Source organism: Euprymna scolopes, chromosome 23 (genome assembly GCF_053919585.1).
Source record: "Euprymna scolopes isolate OS-2025 chromosome 23, ASM5391958v1, whole genome shotgun sequence".
Taxonomy (NCBI): domain Eukaryota; kingdom Metazoa; phylum Mollusca; class Cephalopoda; order Sepiida; family Sepiolidae; genus Euprymna; species Euprymna scolopes.
In genome coordinates this window covers 79629509-79650033 of record NC_136504.1, presented here as the reverse complement: position 1 = coordinate 79650033, position 20525 = coordinate 79629509, and the positions used below count along the sequence as shown (strand labels likewise).

The window sequence follows — 20525 nt, the reverse complement described above, 5'->3', positions numbered from 1 at the left end:
ATTATTTACACCATAAAGCATCTTATATTCTAATATATATTATTTACACCATAAAGCATCTTATATTCTAATATATATTATTTACACCAGAAAGCATCTTATATTCTAATATAAATTATTTACACCAGAAAGCATCTTATATTCTAATATATATTATTTACACCAGAAAGCATCTTATATTCTAATATATATTATTTACACCATAAAGCATCTTATATTCTAATATATATTATTTACACCAGAAAGCATCTTATATTCTAATATAAATTATTTACACCAGAAAGCATCTTATATTCTAATATATATTATTTACACCAGAAAGCATCTTATATTCTAATATATATTATTTACACCATAAAGCATCTTATATTCTAATATATATTATTTACACCAGAAAGCATCTTATATTCTAATATATATTATTTACACCATAAAGCATCTTATATTCTAATATATATTATTTACACCATAAAGCATCTTATATTCTAATATAAATTATTTACACCAGAAAGCATCTTATATTCTAATATATATTATTTACATCAGAAAGCATCTTATATTCTAATATAAATTATTTACACCAGAAAGCATCTTATATTATAATATATATTATTTACACCAGAAAGCATCTTGTATTCTAATATAAATTATTTACACCAGAAAGCATCTTATATTCTAATATATATTATTTACACCATAAAGCATCTTATATTCTAATATATATTATTTACACCAGAAAGCATCTTATATTCTAATATAAATTATTTATAGTAATTATCTGTAATTTTTTATTATTATTATTCATGTATTATTTACACCAGAAAGCATCTTATATTCTAATATATATTATTTACACCAGAAAGCATCTTATATTCTAATATATATTATTTACACCATAAAGCATCTTATATTCTAATATATATTATTTACACCATAAAGCATCTTATATTCTAATATAAATTATTTACACCAGAAAGCATCTTATATTCTAATATATATTATTTACACCAGAAAGCATCTTATATTCTAATATATATTATTTACACCAGAAAGCATCTTATATTCTAATATAAATTATTCACACCAGAAAGCATCTTATATTCTAATATATATTATTTACACCAGAAAGCATCTTATATTCTAATATATATTATTTACACCATAAAGCATCTTATATTCTAATATATATTATTTACACCAGAAAGCATCTTATATTCTAATATATATTATTTACACCATAAAGCATCTTATATTCTAATATATATTATTTACACCATAAAGCATCTTATATTCTAATATAAATTATTTACACCAGAAAGCATCTTATATTCTAATATATATTATTTACACCAGAAAGCATCTTATATTCTAATATAAATTATTTACACCAGAAAGCATCTTATATTATAATATATATTATTTACACCAGAAAGCATCTTATATTCTAATATAAATTATTTACACCAGAAAGCATCTTATATTCTAATATATATTATTTACACCATAAAGCATCTTATATTCTAATATATATTATTTACACCAGAAAGCATCTTATATTCTAATATAAATTATTTATAGTAATTATCTGTATTTTTTTATTATTATTATTCATGTATTATTTACACCAGAAAGCATCTTATATTCTAATATATATTATTTACACCAGAAAGCATCTTATATTCTAATATATATTATTTACACGATAAAGCATCTTATATTCTAATATATATTATTTACACCATAAAGCATCTTATATTCTAATATAAATTATTTACACCAGAAAGCATCTTATATTCTAATATATATTATTTACACCAGAAAGCATCTTATATTCTAATATAAATTATTTACACCAGAAAGCATCTTATATTCTAATATATATTATTTAAACCAGAAAGCATCTTATATTCTAATATATATTATTTACACCATAAAGCATCTTATATTCTAATATATATTATTTACACCATAAAGCATCTTATATTCTAATATAAATTATTTACACCAGAAAGCATCTTATATTCTAATATATATTATTTACACCATTAAGCATCTTATATTCTAATATAAATTATTTACACCAGAAAGCATCTTATATTCTAATATATATTATTTACACCAGAAAGCATCTTATATTCTAATATATATTATTTACACCATAAAGCATCTTATATTCTAATATATATTATTTACACCATAAAGCATCTTATATTCTAATATAAATTATTTACACCAGAAAGCATCTTATATTATAATATATATTATTTACACCAGAAAGCATCTTATATTCTAATATAAATTATTTACACCAGAAAGCATCTTATATTCTAATATATATTATTTACACCATAAAGCATCTTATATTCTAATATATATTATTTACACCAGAAAGCATCTTATATTCTAATATAAATTATTTATAGTAATTATCTGTATTTTTTTATTATTATTATTCATGTATTATTTACACCAGAAAGCATCTTATATTCTAATATAAATTATTTACACCAGAAAGCATCTTATATTATAATATATATTATTTACACCAGAAAGCATCTTATATTCTAATATAAATTATTTACACCAGAAAGCATCTTATATTCTAATATATATTATTTACACCAGAAAGCATCTTATATTCTAATATATATTATTTACACCAGAAAGCATCTTATATTCTAATATATATTATTCACACCATAAAGCATATTATATTCTAATATATATTATTTACACCAGAAAGCATCTTATATTATAATATAAATTATTTACACCAGAAAGCATCTTATATTCTAATATAAATTATTTACACCAGAAAGCATCTTATATTCTAATATATATTATTTACACCATAAAGCATCTTATATTCTAATATATATTATTTACACCATAAAGCATCTTATATTATAATATATATTATTTACACCATAAAGCATCTTATATTCTAATATATATTATTTACACCAGAAAGCATCTTATATTCTAATATAAATTATTTACACCAGAAAGCATCTTATATTCTAATATAAATTATTTACACCAGAAAGCATCTTATATTCTAATATATATTATTTACACCATAAAGCATCTTATATTCTAATATATATTATTTACACCAGAAAGCATCTTATATTCTAATATATATTATTTACACCATAAAGCATCTTATATTCTAATATATATTATTTACACCAGAAAGCATCTTATATTCTAATATATATTATTTACACCAGAAAGCATCTTATATTCTAATATATATTATTTACACCATAAAGCATCTTATATTCTAATATATATTATTTACACCAGAAAGCATCTTATATTCTAATATAAATTATTTACACCAGAAAGCATCTTATATTCTAATATAAATTATTTACACCAGAAAGCATCTTATATTCTAATATATATTATTTACACCATAAAGCATCTTATATTCTAATATATATTATTTACACCATAAAGCATCTTATATTCTAATATATATTATTTATAGTAATTATCTGTATTTTTTTTATTATTATTATTCATGTATTATTTACACCAGAAAGCATCTTATATTATAATATAAAGTATTTACACCAGAAAGCATCTTATATTCTAATATATATTATTTACACCAGAAAGCATCTTATATTATAATATATATTATTTACACCAGAAAGCATCTTATATTCTAATATAAATTATTTACACCAGAAAGCATCTTATATTATAATATATATTATTTACACCAGAAAGCATCTTATATTCTAATATATATTATTTACACCAGAAAGCATCTTATATTATAATATAAATTATTTACACCAGAAAGCATCTTATATTCTAATATAAATTATTTACACCAGAAAGCATCTTATATTATAATATATATTATTTACACCAGAAAGCATCTTATATTATAATATATATTATTTACACCAGAAAGCATCTTATATTCTAATATAAATTATTTACACCAGAAAGCATCTTATATTCTAATATAAATTATTTACACCAGAAAGCATCTTATATTATAATATAAATTATTTACACCAGAAAGCATCTTATATTCTAATATAAATTATTTACACCAGAAAGCATCTTATATTATAATATATATTATTTACACCAGAAAGCATCTTATATTCTAATATATATTATTTACACCAGAAAGCATCTTATATTATAATATAAATTATTTACACCAGAAAGCATCTTATATTCTAATATAAATTATTTACACCAGAAAGCATCTTATATTCTAATATATATTATTTACACCAGAAAGCATCTTATATTATAATATATATTATTTACACCAGAAAGCATCTTATATTATAATATAAATTATTTACACCATAAAGCATCTTATATTCTAATATAAATTATTTACACCAGAAAGCATCTTATATTCTAATATAAATTATTTACACCAGAAAGCATCTTTTATTCTAATATATATTATTTACACCATAAAGCATCTTATATTCTAATATATATTATTTACACCAGAAAGCATCTTATATTCTAATATATATTATTTATAGTAATTTTCTGTATTTTATTATTATTATTATTATTATTATTATTATTATTATTATTATTATTATTATTATTATTCATGTATTATTAACACCAGAGAGCATCTTATATTCTAATATAAATTATTTACACCAGAAAGCATCTTATATTCTTACAAAATCGTGATTTCTACATGCATGAAGTATTCTTTCCATATCTGGAATGATGCATCACTAATCTCTCACTCTTAGACAGGGGCCAAAACAGAGTGTCAAATTTAATAGATCCAGCACTGCAGGTCAAGCTCCAATCTCTGTCTCATTGCTGCAATGTCTCATTGCTGTGTTTATTTTAAAGTACTTTAATGGAATGTGCTCTGATGAACTTATAGCACTTGCGTCCCCTCGACGTACATACTCCTGACTAACCCAACAAATAGCAAAATCTCACTCCTTCCTGCTCGAGGTCCCTAGATATTGGAAAGCTTATAACAGAGGTCCCTAGATATTGGAAAGCTCTAATAGTTTCTTCACTTGGACTGTTAGACTTTGGAATTCCTTCCCTGTTTCCTGCTTCCCTGATTTACTAACATGCAGGTTTAAATATAATGTGAACAGAGATCTCGCTGCTCAACTCCCCACAGTCTCGTGTTAGACACGATTCCAAACATTCCAACTTGGCCTTCGGGTCAAGATCAAAGTGTAGTATCTTTTTTTCAGATTTACACTTCAATTTCTTGTTCTCTGTCAGTGGAGGAGAAATCCTTCACGACTGAGACAATTTTTATTTTTGTTCCTTTTCTCCACATTAAAAAACGACCGTGGTGTCTAACTCTGTCCCGTGGGGAGGCATTGTAAATAGGAATACTTGTTGGGGGGGGGGAATCTTATTTCTGGGAACGTTTTGAAAAATTTATTCAAAATGATCTGTAAAATGATTCTAGTTATAGTTGACTTGCATTTCTTTCTTAATGTAATTTTTTTGAATTTTCGTTGTAGCTTATAAAGAAAAATACTTGACTCCTGAATGTGACTTTGATCATTCTAAAATTCAAATGAAAGATTATACGCTGCTATCAGAAACTCAAGGACTAACCGTTTGCAATGGAGAAACCTATGTGCACTCACAGAAATCAAATAAACTTATTCAGTTGCCTCTAAATGCTGGGTCATCTATGGTTCGTATTAATATTTTCTCATATGTACATATAAACGATGTCAATCGCTTTATTGCTGATAAGTAAAAATATCCATATTCCACTAAATATACATCACAAAAAATTAAAATTGTATCATCAAAAGACTGCTTTAAAGTTAGTTATTTCCCAAAATTCTATTCAAATTCATGCGATATTCAAGAAGTTATGACATTTTATTTATTATCAAAGATTTTATACAACGCTTTATTGCAGATCTCTTACAATGCCAAAAAAACGAGTGATTGAAGTTTATCAAAAAGCAAAGGGTTGTCCATCAAAGATTTAGCCACTGAGCTGGAAAGGGATCCAAAAACCTTGGCTTCATTCGTGAACAACTCCAACATCAAATACAAAACGGATAAGAGTACGAGGAGAAACCTTTCAAATTGGGATATTTGGAAAATTCGTAGGGAAGTCAACTGAAACCTAAACAGCACCAGTGCTTCCATTTTTGCAAGAGTTAGAATCGCTCCAAGATCCAGACAGGTCCGATGCAAGGTGTTGAATGTGATGGCAAGGAACGTCAAACCTCTTCCAAGGCCTCCATTGAGCAAACAACATCGGGAAAAACAAATGGTTTGGGCACAGAATTACATGAGAATGGATTTCCAACATGTTCTATTTATGGATGAAGCCCGTGCTACTCTTGACGGTCCGGGTGGATGGGCCAAAGTTTGGAACCCGAAACCTACAGAGTTCATTGCCAACAAAGAGGTGGTGGCATCATGTTTTGGGCAGGAACGAGTAGGGATAAGTTGGTTGGACCATTCCGAGTGCCACCACCAGCAATGCATGCAAGGCCTTTTTGGATAATCATTTGTTGCCATGGCTAGATGACCATCAGTGTCATGTTGCTTTCAGATGATTTTTATGCATGATAATGCACCATCCTATTTACAGCTTTCCTTGAATCTAAGAGCTTCGTTGGAGAAACCCTCATAACCTGACCACCGTGTTCTCCAGATCTTAACTACATTGACCATCTCTGGTCAATATTGAATAGAGAGATTTATGAAGAAGGAGAGCAATTTACCTCAAAGAATGCTCTGTGGAGGAAAATAGTTGATGTCGCCAGAGCCATAATTCCTTCTTAGATCAAACAACTTCCTCAGTGAACAAAAGGTTGTTTAAAGTTATTTTAAAAATTATGGGTATGTCGATAAATAATTCATTTATTGATAGAATAATAAACAAAAGCACATTCTAGGTTTGGCACTTAGGATGTGCTTTTGTTTATTATTCTTTGACAGAAAAACATAATCAAAAATAAAGTTTTCATGATTAGACATTTTATTTTTTCCCCTAAAACAGAATTTTAAGAGACCTGCAATAAAGTGATGGACAGTGGAAATTCCTTGATAAAGAATAAAATTTCATAACTTCGTGAATATCGCATGAATTTGAATAAAATTTTGGGAAATAACTAACCTTAAAACAGTTTTTATGATACAATTTTAATTTTTTGTTACGATCTGAAATAAAACGATTGACTGTCAAACGTAAATCAGTAAATGGTATTAAGTTGGTGCAAAAATAATGTCGTTTTTCACGTGTGTGTATATATATATATATATATATATATATATATATATATATATATATATATGATAAAAAACGACATTATTTTTGCACCAACCCAATACCAACCCTAATAGATTTTAAAAAATTTGTATATATATAAAAAATTTTCCCATTAAAAAACAAATTTTAACTAGAAAATTTTCCACTTTTATATAAAATTAAGTTCAAGCTCAATGAATGTCTTTTCAGAGCATATATAGTGTAATATAATAATTTTCAAAGTTCCAAAAAGTCAAATTTCCTCAGTTGGTAGTTTATTATAGTTCAGAAAGAAAATTATTACAATATTGTTTTGTTCAATCAACTAAATTATGTCTTTGTCGCATTTTTAGTGGCTTACTCATCAGATTTATTCCTTAAAAAACATAGGAAAAACATTATTTTGAGCAACTTACGTGGTTTAAATAACCGACACACACCGCCAACATTCTTCTCGTTATGTGTTGTTTATCTTTATTCATATTTCCATATTTTCGTATCTTAAAATTAATATTCACTGAATTTACAAAAAAATTGTAAAATTAATGTAGTATTTTAATTGTTGAGTTCGTTTTGGAAAGAAATCAAGAGTAAAAATAATTATGTTTCAAATGAATTTCAAACTCACTAACTTGGTTTCTAAGTTCAATTAATTAATTGATTGACCCACAGCATTAGGTACAAAACAAAGTTATTAAATTTATAAATCAGTGTCTTTGTATGTCTCTCTCACCCTTTGTCTGTGGCTCTTTCTTTCTCTATGTCTCGCTCTCTCTTTCTTTACGTCTCTCTTTCTCTCTTTCTCTCTTTCTCTTTCTCTCTCTCTCTCTCTCTCTCTCTCTCTTTCCTTATGTATCTTTCTTTCTCTAGTCGGAAGTCTGTTTTTTTTTCACTGTTGAATATTAAAGAAATTATATATCATTAAATTAATAGAATGATGTGCGTAATGTTGAGCTCCTCCCACTCCCTCTATGGTATTAGTAATTAAAACAAAGACGGTTGATCGGATTGAATATGAAATTTAATGAAATCGATTGGAAACCATTTCTTTTAACAATTTGAACCAGCATTAACCATATAAGAGAGATATTTTATGTAACTTTTAGTAAAAACCTATTAACCACAAAAGGTCTTTGGAGAAAAATTAATTTTAAATTTTGTTGTATTTTTTTCGTTTTAACTTTTTCCTTTTAACTAACCTTTGTGTTCATAAACATTTTTTTTAAATTTGTCACATTTCTATTAGATGTATTCTTTTTAGGCGAAAGACATTTTAAAAAACTTTCTAAATATTTAATTAAATACTATCATTTTTGAAGATTGCATACAATTTAATCTTATCTTTTAATTTAGTTGCAGGACTTCGCTGAAGTTATGTTCGTTGATGTATCCTACGATTGTCACCAATTGCCGGGTATAGACCTACAGTTCAGTGATGATAAAAGGTGGTTGATATCATGTGGTAAAGATGGGACGCTTCAACTGTGTGCAACAAATAATATGGTGAGTCAGTTATATATAAAACTAGAAAAATACCCGTCCCAGGACGAATAAAATGAATTCCCAGAACAGAACAGTTGTGCATCACTTTTATGCCCCCATGCGAAAATAAAAATCAAAATACAATGTTAGCAAACGTTATACCTAGGATCTGTTCTAAGGTTTCTTACAAAGAAATTGAAATTTAGGAAATCTTATTTAATTAGTGTCTAATAACTCTGTAGCAAATTCGATACAAATATAAAATATTTCGATTTTCAAATAAGAGTTTCTGCTAATATTGTGTTCCCTAAAAACATTTAAAATACATCAAAGAAACTGACATTCGGAGAATATTTACTATATGATGTTTTATACCTAGTGTACATAAAACTTAAATCTAACTGGATTTTCACAACAGGTTTCATCCCTTAGTAATCTCCTCTGCACAACAATTGAGCTTACAGTCCACATTATGCGCATATACACCCTAGCAGTTGTATTAAAAATTCATGACAATTGATTAATTCATTCAGGAGTCATTTAGGATGACATTGGTGAAGCATAACTTTATAAAGGCAGAGACATATTATCCAATTCTTCATGTGATGTGCTGTGGGAACGGCTCATCCCATTGTTATGCTTGCTTTTATATATATATATATATATATATATATATATATATATATATATATATATATATATATATATATATATATATAGAAAAGCAATATTATTATTTTATATATATATATATATATATATATATATATAGAAAAGCAATATTATTATTTTATATATATATATATATATATATATATATATATAGAAAAGCAATATTATTATTTTATATATATATATATATATATATATATATATATATATATATATATATATATATATATATATATATATATATAGAAAAGCAAGCATAACAATGGGATGAGCCGTTCCCACAGCACATCACATGAAGAATTGGATAATATGTCTCTGCCTTTATAAAGTTATGCTTCACCAATGTCATCCTAAATGACTCCTGAATGAATTAATCAATTGTCATGAATTTTTAATATTATAGTATATAGTATTATAGTATTCTGAGTATAAAAAACTCGACTTTCTATATTATAAGAAGAGTAAACTTAATCTTAATAACTGGCAATAAAGAATAAACAGTAGAAAACAATTGTTATTGATCAAAATGAAAGTACTACTCTCCTGGGCAACATCAGATCCCCATACTAGTTTATTTATAAAATTAATTTTCATAAACTGTTCAGCCAATTCAACTTATTAAAATTATATCTTCTCTTCTAATTGGTCGTTGTGCATTGTAGTGATCTAATCAAATGGCGACAAATTTGTCGTTACAGCAAAAAACCATTGGACATGCGTATCATATTCATTTAGTATGAATTTGATGATTATATTGTTGGCATTAGTTTCCAGAATATCGTTTTGGTCAGAATTTATTCTAAAAATAGATCGGATCCTAAAAGGAGAAAACACGTGAAGGTTGCCAACATCCTAGAGTGAAAGTGTTTCTGTGGAATGATAAGATTTTAACTTGGCACATCCAGTCATTATCCTCTCTACCGCCGTCATCACTCATGACATTAATTATAACAACAAAGTTGACTAAATTATTTACTATGATCATCCAGAGTCAGATGAAAGAGGCCAAAGGAACGTGTGTAGAGCGATACATGTAATAAAGAACACTTGATAATTATCTTAAGCTCAATGCTTAGTTATTTTAATGCTTAGTTATTTTAATGCTTAGTTATTTTAATGCTTAGTTATTTCAACGCTTAGTTATTTTAATGCTTAGTTATTTTAATGCTTAGTTATTTTAATGCTTAGTTATTTTATTCCTTAGTTATTTTAATGCTTAGTTATTTTAATGCTTAGTTATTTTATTGCTTAGTTATATTAATGCTTAGTTATTTTATTGCTTAGTTATTTTAATGCTTAGTTATTTTAATGCTTACTTATTTTAATGCTTAGTTATTTTAATGGTTAGTTATTTTAATGCTTAGTTATTTTATTGCTTAGTTATTTTATTGCTTAGTTATTTTAATGCTTAGTTATTTTACTGCTTAGTTATTTTATTGCTTAATTATTTTAATGCTTAATTATTTTAATGCTTAGTTATTTTAATGCTTAGTTATTTTAATGCTTAGTTATTTCATTGCTTAGTTATTTTAATGCTTAGTTATTTTAATGCTTAGTTATTTTAATGCTTAGTTATTTTAATGCTTAGTTATTTCATTGCTTAGTTATTTTAATGCTTAGTTATTTCAACGCTTAGTCATTTTAATGCTTAGTTATTTTAATACTTAGTTATTTTAATGCTTAGTTATTTCAATGCTTAGTTATTTTATTGCTTAGTTATTTTATTGCTTAGTTATTTTAATGCCTAGTTATTTTAATGCTTAGTTATTTCATTGCTTAGTTATTTTAATGCTTAGTTATTTTAATGCTTAGTTATTTCATTGCTTAATTATTTTAATGCTTAGTTATTTTAATGCTTAGTTATTTCATTGCTTAGTTATTTTAATGCTTCGTTATTTTATTGGTTAGTTATTTTAATGCTTTGTTATTTTATTGCTTAGTTATGTTTATGCTTAGATATTTTAATACTTAGTTATTTTATTGTTTAGTTATTTCATTGCTTAATTATTTTTATGCTTAGTTATTTTAAGGCTTAGTAATTTCATTGCTTAGTTATTTTAATGCTTAGTTATTGTAGTGTTTAGTTATTTTATTGCTGAGTTATTTATTGCACAGTTATTTTAATGCTCAGTTATTTTAAAGCTTAGTTATTTTAATGCTTAGTCATTTTATAACTTAGTTATATTATTGCATACATATTTTAATGCTTAGTTATTTTAATGCTTAGTTATTTTATTGCTTAGTTATTTAAATGCCTAGTTATTTTATTGTATAGTTATTTAAATGCTGAGTTATTTTGACATTAGTTATTTTATTGCTCAGTTATTTTATTGCTTAGTTATTTTATTGCTTAGTTATTTCATTGCTTAGTTATTTTATTGCTTAGTTATTTGGTTGCTTAGTTATTTTAATGCTTTGTAATTTAAATGCTTGGTTATTTTATTGCTTAGTTATTTTAATGCTTAGTTATTTTATTGCTCAGTTATTTCATTGCTTAGTTATTTTATTGCTTAGTTATTTGGTTGCTTAGTTATTTTAATGCTTTGTAATTTTAATGCTTGGTTATTTTATTGCTTAGTTATTATATTGCTTAGTTATTTTATGCTTAGTTATTTCATTTCTTATTTATTTTATTGCTTAGTTATTTATTGCTTAGTTATTTAAATGCTTAGATATTTTATTGCTAAGTTATTTTAATTGTTAATTATTTTACTGCTTAGTAATTTTAATGCTTGGTTATTTTAATGCTTAGTTATTTTAATGCTTAGTTATATTATTGTACAGTTATTTTAATGCTTAGTTATTTTAATGTTAGTTATTTTAATGCTTAGTTATATTGATACTTTGTTATTTCATTGCTTAGTTGTTTTAATGTTTAGTTATTTTAAAGTATAGCTTTTTTAATGTTTAGGTATTTTCTTGTTTAGTTATTTAATTGCTATGTTATTTTAATTTTTTATTATTTCATTGCTTAAGTATTTTAATGCTTAGTTATTTTAATGTTTAGTTATTTTAATGTTTAAGTATTTTATTGCTTAACTATTTTATTTTGTAGGTGTTTTAATGCTCCGGTATTTTATTGCTTAGTTATTTTAATTTTTAGTTATTTTAATGCTTAATTATTTTAATGCTTAGGTATGTTATTGTTTAGATATTGTAATGTTTAGATATTTTAATGCTTAATTATTTTATTGCTTAGTTATTTTATAATTTCATTATTTCAATGTTTAGTTATTTTAATGTTTGGTTATTTTATTGCTTGGTTATTTTATTTCTTAATTATTTTAATGTTTAGTTATTTCATTGCTTAGTTATGTCATTGCTTAGTTATTTTCTTGCTTAGTTATTTTAATGCTTAGTTTTTTATTGCACAGTTATTTCATTGCTTAGTTATTTTAATGCTTAATTATTTTAATGTTTTGTTATTGAAAGGCTCAGCTATTTTATTGCTTAGTTATTTTATTGCTTAGTTATTTTAATGCTTAGTTATTTTATTGCTTAGTTATTTTAAAGCTTAGTTATTTTAATGTCCAGTTATTTTAATACTTAGTTATTTTAATGCTTAGTTATTTAATGCTTAGTTATTTTATTACTTATTCATTTTAATGCTTGGTTATTTTATTGCTTAGTAGTTTTAATGCTTTGTTTATTTATTGCTTCGGTATTTTGATGCTTAGATATTTTAATGTTTAGTTGTATTATTGTTTAGTTATTTTAATGCTTAGTTATTTTAATTCTTAATTATTTTAATGCTTAGTTATATTGATGCTTAGTTATTTCATTGCTTAGTTATTTTAATGCTTAGTTATTTTAGTGTTTAGCTATTTTTTTGTTTAGTTATTTAATTACTTAGTTATTTTAATGTTTTATTATTTCATTACTTAGTTTAATGCTTAGTTATTTTAATTTTTAGTTTCTTAAATCGTTAATTATTTTATTGCTTAATTATTTTAATTTTTAGTTATTTTAATGCTTTGTTATTTAATGCTTAGCTATGTTAATGCTTAGTTATATTATTGTTTAGTTATTGTAATGTTTAGATATTTTAATGCTTTATTATTTTATTGCTTAGTTATATTGATGCTTAGTTATTTCATTGCTTAGTTATTTTAATGTTTAGTTATTTTAATGTTTAGCTATTTTTTGTTTAGTTATTTAATTGCGTAGTTATTGTAATGTTTTACTATTTCCTTGCTTAGTTAGTTTAATGCTTCATTATTTTAATGCTTAGTTATTTTAATTTTTAGTTTTTTTAATGGTTAATTATTTTATTGCTTAGTTATTTTAATTTTTAGTTATTTTAATGCTTTGTTATTTAATGCTTAATTATGTTAATGCTTAGTTATATTATTGTTTAGTTATTGTAATATTTAGATATTTTAATGCATAATTATTTTATTGCCTAGTTATTTTATAATTTCATTATTTCAATGTGTAGTTATTTTAATGTTTGGTTATTTTATTTCTTAATTATTTTAATGCTTAGTTATTTCATTGCTTAGTTATGTCATTGCTTAGTTATTTTCTTGCTTAGTTATTTTAATGCTTAGGTTTTTTAATGCTTAGTTATTTCATTGCTTAGTTATTTTAATGCTTAATTATTTTAATGTTTTGTTATTGAAAGGCTCAGCTATTTTATTGCTTAGTTATTTTAATCCTTTGTTATTTTATTGCTTAATTATTTTAAAGCTTAGTTATTTTAATGCCTAGTTATTTTAATACTTAGTTAATGTAATGCTTAGTTATTTTAATGCTTAGTTATATCATTACTTATTCATTTTAATGCTTGGTTATTTTATTGCTTAATAGTTTTAATGCTTTGTTTATTTATTGCTTAGGTATTTTGTTGCTTAGTTATTTTATTACTTAGTTATTTCATTGCTTAGTTATTTTATTACTTATTCATTTTAATGCTTGGTTATTTTATTGCTTAGTAGTTTTAATGCTTTGTTTATTTATTGCTTTGTTATTTTGTTGCTTAGTTATTTAAATGTTTATTTATATTATTGTTTAGTTATTTTAATGTTTAATTATTTTAATGCTTATTTATTTTAATTCTTAGTTATATTGATGCTTAGTTATTTCATTGCTTAGTTATTTTAATGCTTAGTTATTTTAATGCTTAGTTATTTTAATGCTTAGTTATTTTAATGCTTGGTTATTTATTGGTTAGTTATTTTAATGCTTAGTTATTTAAATGCTTAGTAGTTTTATTGCTTAGTAATTTCATTGCTTAGTTATTTTATTGCTTATCAAACCATCTTAAAACCTGTCTGTGTCACTTAGTTACTGTCTCTGAACTCTGAAAGATAGTAATCGCTGCTCTGTCAAACGTATTTCTTCCTGGCGTCATTTCTGCCTAATTATCATTATTTCCAATTCCCATAAACCCGGCTTCTTTCCAGGCAGGATAACTCTGTGACCTGATCATGACTTTTTTTCTAGAATATATCCCGTTTATACATAAGGCCAGATCCTCCCGACTCTTAAAAAATAATGTAACTATTTTCAAAATATTTTATTAAATACCATGTAGAAGATCCATAACATGTTTAGGATACAAAAGTACAAACAGAGTAGAAATGGATCGACAGGTTAAGAACATTATGAGATTTTTAAAGGTAATTGGATTTTAATTCCACAAATGTTGAAACTGTTGGCTATCGTTACTAGTATTAGAATGGCCAAAAAGTATGTTTATTTTTTTAGACGGGTGGAACCCAAACATGAAGTTTAGAAACAGAACCAAATTTATGCAATTCATTTTCCACGTTCGATTTGGAAATATTAAGAATGTCTGTGATTTGTCTAATTGTCAAACGGCGATCTTGTTCAACTAAAACTTCCACTTAGCCACTGTCGATTATCTTTTGCCGGCCTAAGTAAAGAGCATCTCTCACTGAAAAATTTCCTTTTCAAAATCAATCAAACTATTTCTGGCACACTCATTCTATAACAACATTCTTCCCATACTCACATATTTGTGCAGATTTCTGTGGTTGTCCGCCCTTTCTTTTGTTGTAAAAAAGCATCAAATATAGGTAGTGTTCTGTTTGATCTTCCTTTTCAACGTGTGAAATACAAGCAAAAATATAAGAACTTCGCTGCTTGGACGTTTATTACAGACAGACATCAAAATGCACTAAATACAGGATTTTAAGAATAAGAATATAAAACGATCTTTAGTAAAACAGAAAAATGACATTCCAAAAATGAACGAATATTTTGTGCACTCCAATATATTTTTGTTTCTTTCTTCTTGTCAGAATAAAAGTGTGGTTTCATTCTCCAGCCATGATTTCTACCAAAGTTGTGCAAAATCTTTATGTCTGAGTGCAGATTGTACTCATGTGCTTTTAACGAGTCAGGATGGTACCGTTTCCTGTTACGAAATCACCTACACAAGTGACGATGCCATTAAAGACATTTATGAGACAAAATACTGGTTACTTCAGAAGAACGATCAGATGAAAAATGCTCAGTTTTTAAAGACGGAAGCCATTGAGAAAATGCCGACTGTAGAAAATCCTTTTGAAGGTGAATTGGTGAGTGAAGATTTGTCACTTTCAGGTATTTTCGAATCCGTGCGTAGCAGTGCTTCTAACTTTGAAAATAAAGCGTCAGTTTTTAATTCAGATTTTTAACTTAAAAATAAATCATCATCATCATCATCATCATCATCATCATCATCATCATCATCAGTAACCGTAACGATAAAATCTGGCGTCCATGAATCTTTCCGTCTATCAATCCAATCACTACTGATTATGATCTAACAGATGACAATAAAGGGTGAATAAGATGAGAAGTGACGCGAGGAGGAGGAAGAGGAGAAGGAGGAGAAGAGGAGGAGGAGGAGGAGGAGTACATACAAACCCAAAAGTCTCATAAACTTCAATCCAAGTACATTTACATTTTCTATTCAGTCATGTCCCAAAATAAATTTCACTAAACAAAATCCAAGACAAAACAGGTAATGTAAATAGTTCATCATTTAAATGAAAATAATTTTTATTCTAATATAAAAATGTTGACAAATTTTTCACAAACTGGTTGATTTGTTCAAAAAATCTAACATTTTTCTTCGTCGGTTTTGTTCAAACGGATATTTATGGCCTCGGTATTTATAAAAAGGATTAGAGGTGGAAAAGGATGCCATAGAGGCCACAACAAAGAATACATGAAATGAACAACGTTGGAAGTATGTAGATTCTGACTCCATATAATTAAAGACAGGCGAATATTGAAGGTTGAGAACCAATTTTATTTACTACCAACAACTTGTATTAGGAGAGGCAAAGTGTTCGTAGGATGGAATGTGATTTAACAAAGGAGATGAATGTTCGTAAAATGTTTGTAGGTATGTATGAATTGACAAGGAATGAATGTTCGTAAAATGTAACTTATCTTTTGGACGATGGAGATGGTTAGGGTAGGCCGGTCATCTTGCTGTCGGTGATGCGTGTCCTGGCTTGTAACTGGAAAGCGGGTGACTTTTTCATCAGCATCTAGCAGCCCGGCGTCTTCGTCTTCTTTTTCCTCCTCTCTTCTTTGGTTTGTGTGAATTAGGCAGCGTTTAGAATTGAAGGCATTTGGCCCATAACACGAGAGCGTAATCGGCTTCAGTTCACTGGTGCCTTATTTCTTTTTCTTCTTCATTATGTCTCTTCAGGTTTGGTGACAGAATCCGTCCATACGCTCGCTGACGCAGCGGGGCGAGTTCTCTTCTCTTCATCTCTTTAGGTCGGGTGGGAGAATCTGTCCGCGCGTCCACTGACGCAACAGGGCGAATCTCCTCTTCCCACCTTTTTTATTCCCTCAAATCCCTCGTCTTATAGTGGCAAACTGGCTCCCAGTGACTGTGATATTTGAGGTGTTTATTTTAGGTGCGGAGCTCTGCCATTGGTGGATAATTATTTTGTGGTTATCTTATTTTTTTCTTCCCAAACGGAAGCGATGTGTGGAGCCATGTGCAAAAGACGATTTTTCATTTTGTCTCTTATGGTGGATGCTTTAACATCCGGTTCGCTGCTAATTCTCATCATGTTCCCACATTCTTATATTATTAACGTAAGTTCATATAGATATTATTAACGTAAGTTCATATACATGTAAAATATATAGATGTAAAAAAAAGTTCATATAGATGTAAAAAAAAGTTCATATAGATGTAAAAAAAAAAGTTCATATAGATGCAAAATATATAGATGTAAAAAAAAGTTCATATAGATGTAAAAAAAGTTCATATAGATGTAAAATATATAGATGCAAAAAAAAGTTCATATAGATGTAAAAAAAAGTTCATATAGATGTAAAAAAAGTTCATATAGATGTAAAATATATAGATGCAAAAACAGTTCATATAGATGTAAAAAAAAGTTCATATAGATGTAAAATATATAGATGCAAAAAAAGTTCATATAGATGTAAAAAAAAAAGTTCATATAGATGTAAAAAAAAGTTCATATAGATGTAAAATATATAGATGCAAAAAAAAGTTCATATAGATGAACAAAAAAAGTTCATATAGATGCAAAAAAAGTTCATATAGATGTAAAAAAAAGTTCATATAGATGAAAAATATATAGATGTAAAAATAAGTTCATATAGATGTAAAAAAAAGTTCATATAGATGTAAAAAAAATATACGGATGCAAAAAAAGTTCATATAGATGTAAAAACAAAAATTTCATATAGATGTAAAAAAAGTTCATATAGATGTAAAAAAAAGTTCATATAGATGTAAAAAAAGTTCATATAGATGTAAAAAAAAAAGTTCATATACATGTAAAAAAAGTTCATATAGATGTAAAAAAAAGGTTCATATAGATGTAAAATATATAGATGTAAAAATAAGTTCATATAGATGTAAAAAAAGTTCATATAGATGTAAAATATATAGATGCAAAAAAAAGTTCATATAGATGTAAAATATATAGATATAAAAATAAGTTCATATAGATGTAAAAAAAGTTCATATAGATGTAAAAAAAAAAGTTCATATAGATGTAAAATATATAGATGCAAAAAAAAGTTCATATAGATGTAAAATATATAGATGCAAAAAAAAGTTCATATAGATGTAAAATATATAGATGTAAAAAAAAGTTCATATAGATGTAAAAAAAAGTTCATATAGATGTAAAATATATAGATGTAAAAATAAGTTCATATAGATGTAAAAAAAAGTTCATATAGATGTAAAATATATAGATGCAAAAAAAAGTTCATATAGATGTAAAAAAAAGTTCATATAGATGTAAAAAAAGTTCATATAGATGTAAAAAAAAAGTTCATATAGATGTAAAAAAAAAGTTCATATAGATGTAAAATATATAGATGTAAAAAAAGTTCATATAGATGTAAAATATGTAAAATATGTAAAAAAAAGTTCATATAGATGTAAAATACATAGATGTAAAAAAAAGTTTGTATAGATGTAAAAAAAAGTTCATATAGATGTAAAAAATAGTTCGTATAGATGTAAAAAAAGTTGATATAGATGTAAAAAAAAGTTCATATAGATGTAAAAAAAGTTCATATAGATGAAAAAAAAGGTCATATAGATGTAAAAAAAGTTCATATAGATGTAAAAAAAATAATTTCATATAGATGTAAAAAAAATAAGTTCATATAGATGTAAAAAAACAAATTCATGTACTTGTTGTTAACTAAATGTTAAAAATGTAAAATATGTAAAAAAAAAGGTCATATAGATGTAAAATACATAGATGTAAAAAAAGTTCATATAGATGTAAAAAATAGTTCGTACAGATGTAAAAAAAAGTTCATATAGAGTAAAAAAAGTTAATATAGATGTAAAAAAAAGTTCATATAGATTAAAAAAGGTCATATAGATGTAAAAAATAGTTCGTATAGATGTAAAAAAAGTTCATATAGATGTAAAAAAAAGTTCATATAGATGTAAACAAAAAATTATAGATGTAAAAAATGTTCATATGGATGTAAAAAAAAGTTCATATAGATGTAAAAAAAAGTTCATATAGATGTAAAAAAGTTCATATAGATGTAAAAAAAAAGTTCATATAGATGTAAAAAAAAAGTTCATATAGATGTAAAAAAAGTTCATATAGATGTAAAAAAAATAATATAGATGTAAAAAAAAGTTCATATAGATGTAAAAAAGGTTCATATAGATGTAAAAAAAGTTCATATGGATGTAAAAAAAAAGTTCATATAGATGTAAAAAAAGTTCATATAGATGTAAAAAAAGTTCATATAGATGTAAAATATTTAGATGTATAAAAAAGGTCATATAGATGTAAATAAAGGTCATATAGATGTAAAAAAAGTTCATATAGATGTAAAAAAAAGTTCATATAGATGTAAAAAAAAGTTCATATAGATGTAAAAAAAAAGTTCATATAGATGTAAAAAAAAGTTCATATAGATGTAAAAAAAAGTTCATATGGATGTAAAAAAAGGTTCATATAGATGTAAAAAAAAAGTTCATATAGATGTAAAAAAAAGTTCATATAGATGTAAAAAAAAGTTCATATGGATGTAAAAAAAGTTCATATAGATGTAAAAAAAAGTTCATATAGATGTAAAAAAAGTTCATATAGATGTAAAAAAAGTTCATATAGATGTAAAAAAAAAAGTTCATATAGATGTAAAAAAAAGTTCATATAGATGTAAAAAAAAGTTCATATGGATGTAAAAAAAAGTTCATATAGATGTAAAAAAAAAGTTCTTATAGATGTAAAAAAAGTTCATATGGATTTTTAAAAAAAAGTTCATATAGATGTAAAAAAAAGTTCATATAGATGTAAAAAAAAAGTTCATATAGATGTAAAAAAGTTCATATAGATGTAAAAAAAAGTTCATATAGATGTAAAAAAAAGTTCATATTGATGTAAAAAAAAAGTTCTTATAGATGTAAAAAAAAGTTCATATGGATTTTTAAAAAAAAGTTCATATAGATGTAAAAAAAAGTTCATATACATGTAAAAAAAAAGTTCATATACATGTAAAAAAAAGTTTATATAGATGTAAAAAAAATAAGTTCATATAGATGTAAAAAAACAAATTCATGTACTTGTTGTTAACTAATGTAAAAAATATTAATCGAATCCCAGAGCAAATA

The 20525-nt window shown here is 25.1% G+C and overlaps 1 protein-coding gene across 5 annotated transcripts in view; it reads left to right on the top strand.

Moving 5' to 3' along the window:
* Window positions 1–20525, top strand: part of LOC145246036 (cilia- and flagella-associated protein 43-like) — a 456783-nt gene that overhangs the window by 106642 nt on the left and 329616 nt on the right. For all 5 annotated transcript variants that reach the window (XM_080107869.1, XM_080107868.1, XM_080107867.1 and 2 more), the window contains exons 14-16: window positions 5505–5683; window positions 8618–8767; window positions 15685–15963. In XM_080107869.1, coding sequence (XP_079963995.1) covers window positions 5505–5683; window positions 8618–8767; window positions 15685–15963 — 608 coding nt within the window. The remainder of the gene's footprint in view (window positions 1–5504; window positions 5684–8617; window positions 8768–15684; window positions 15964–20525) is intronic.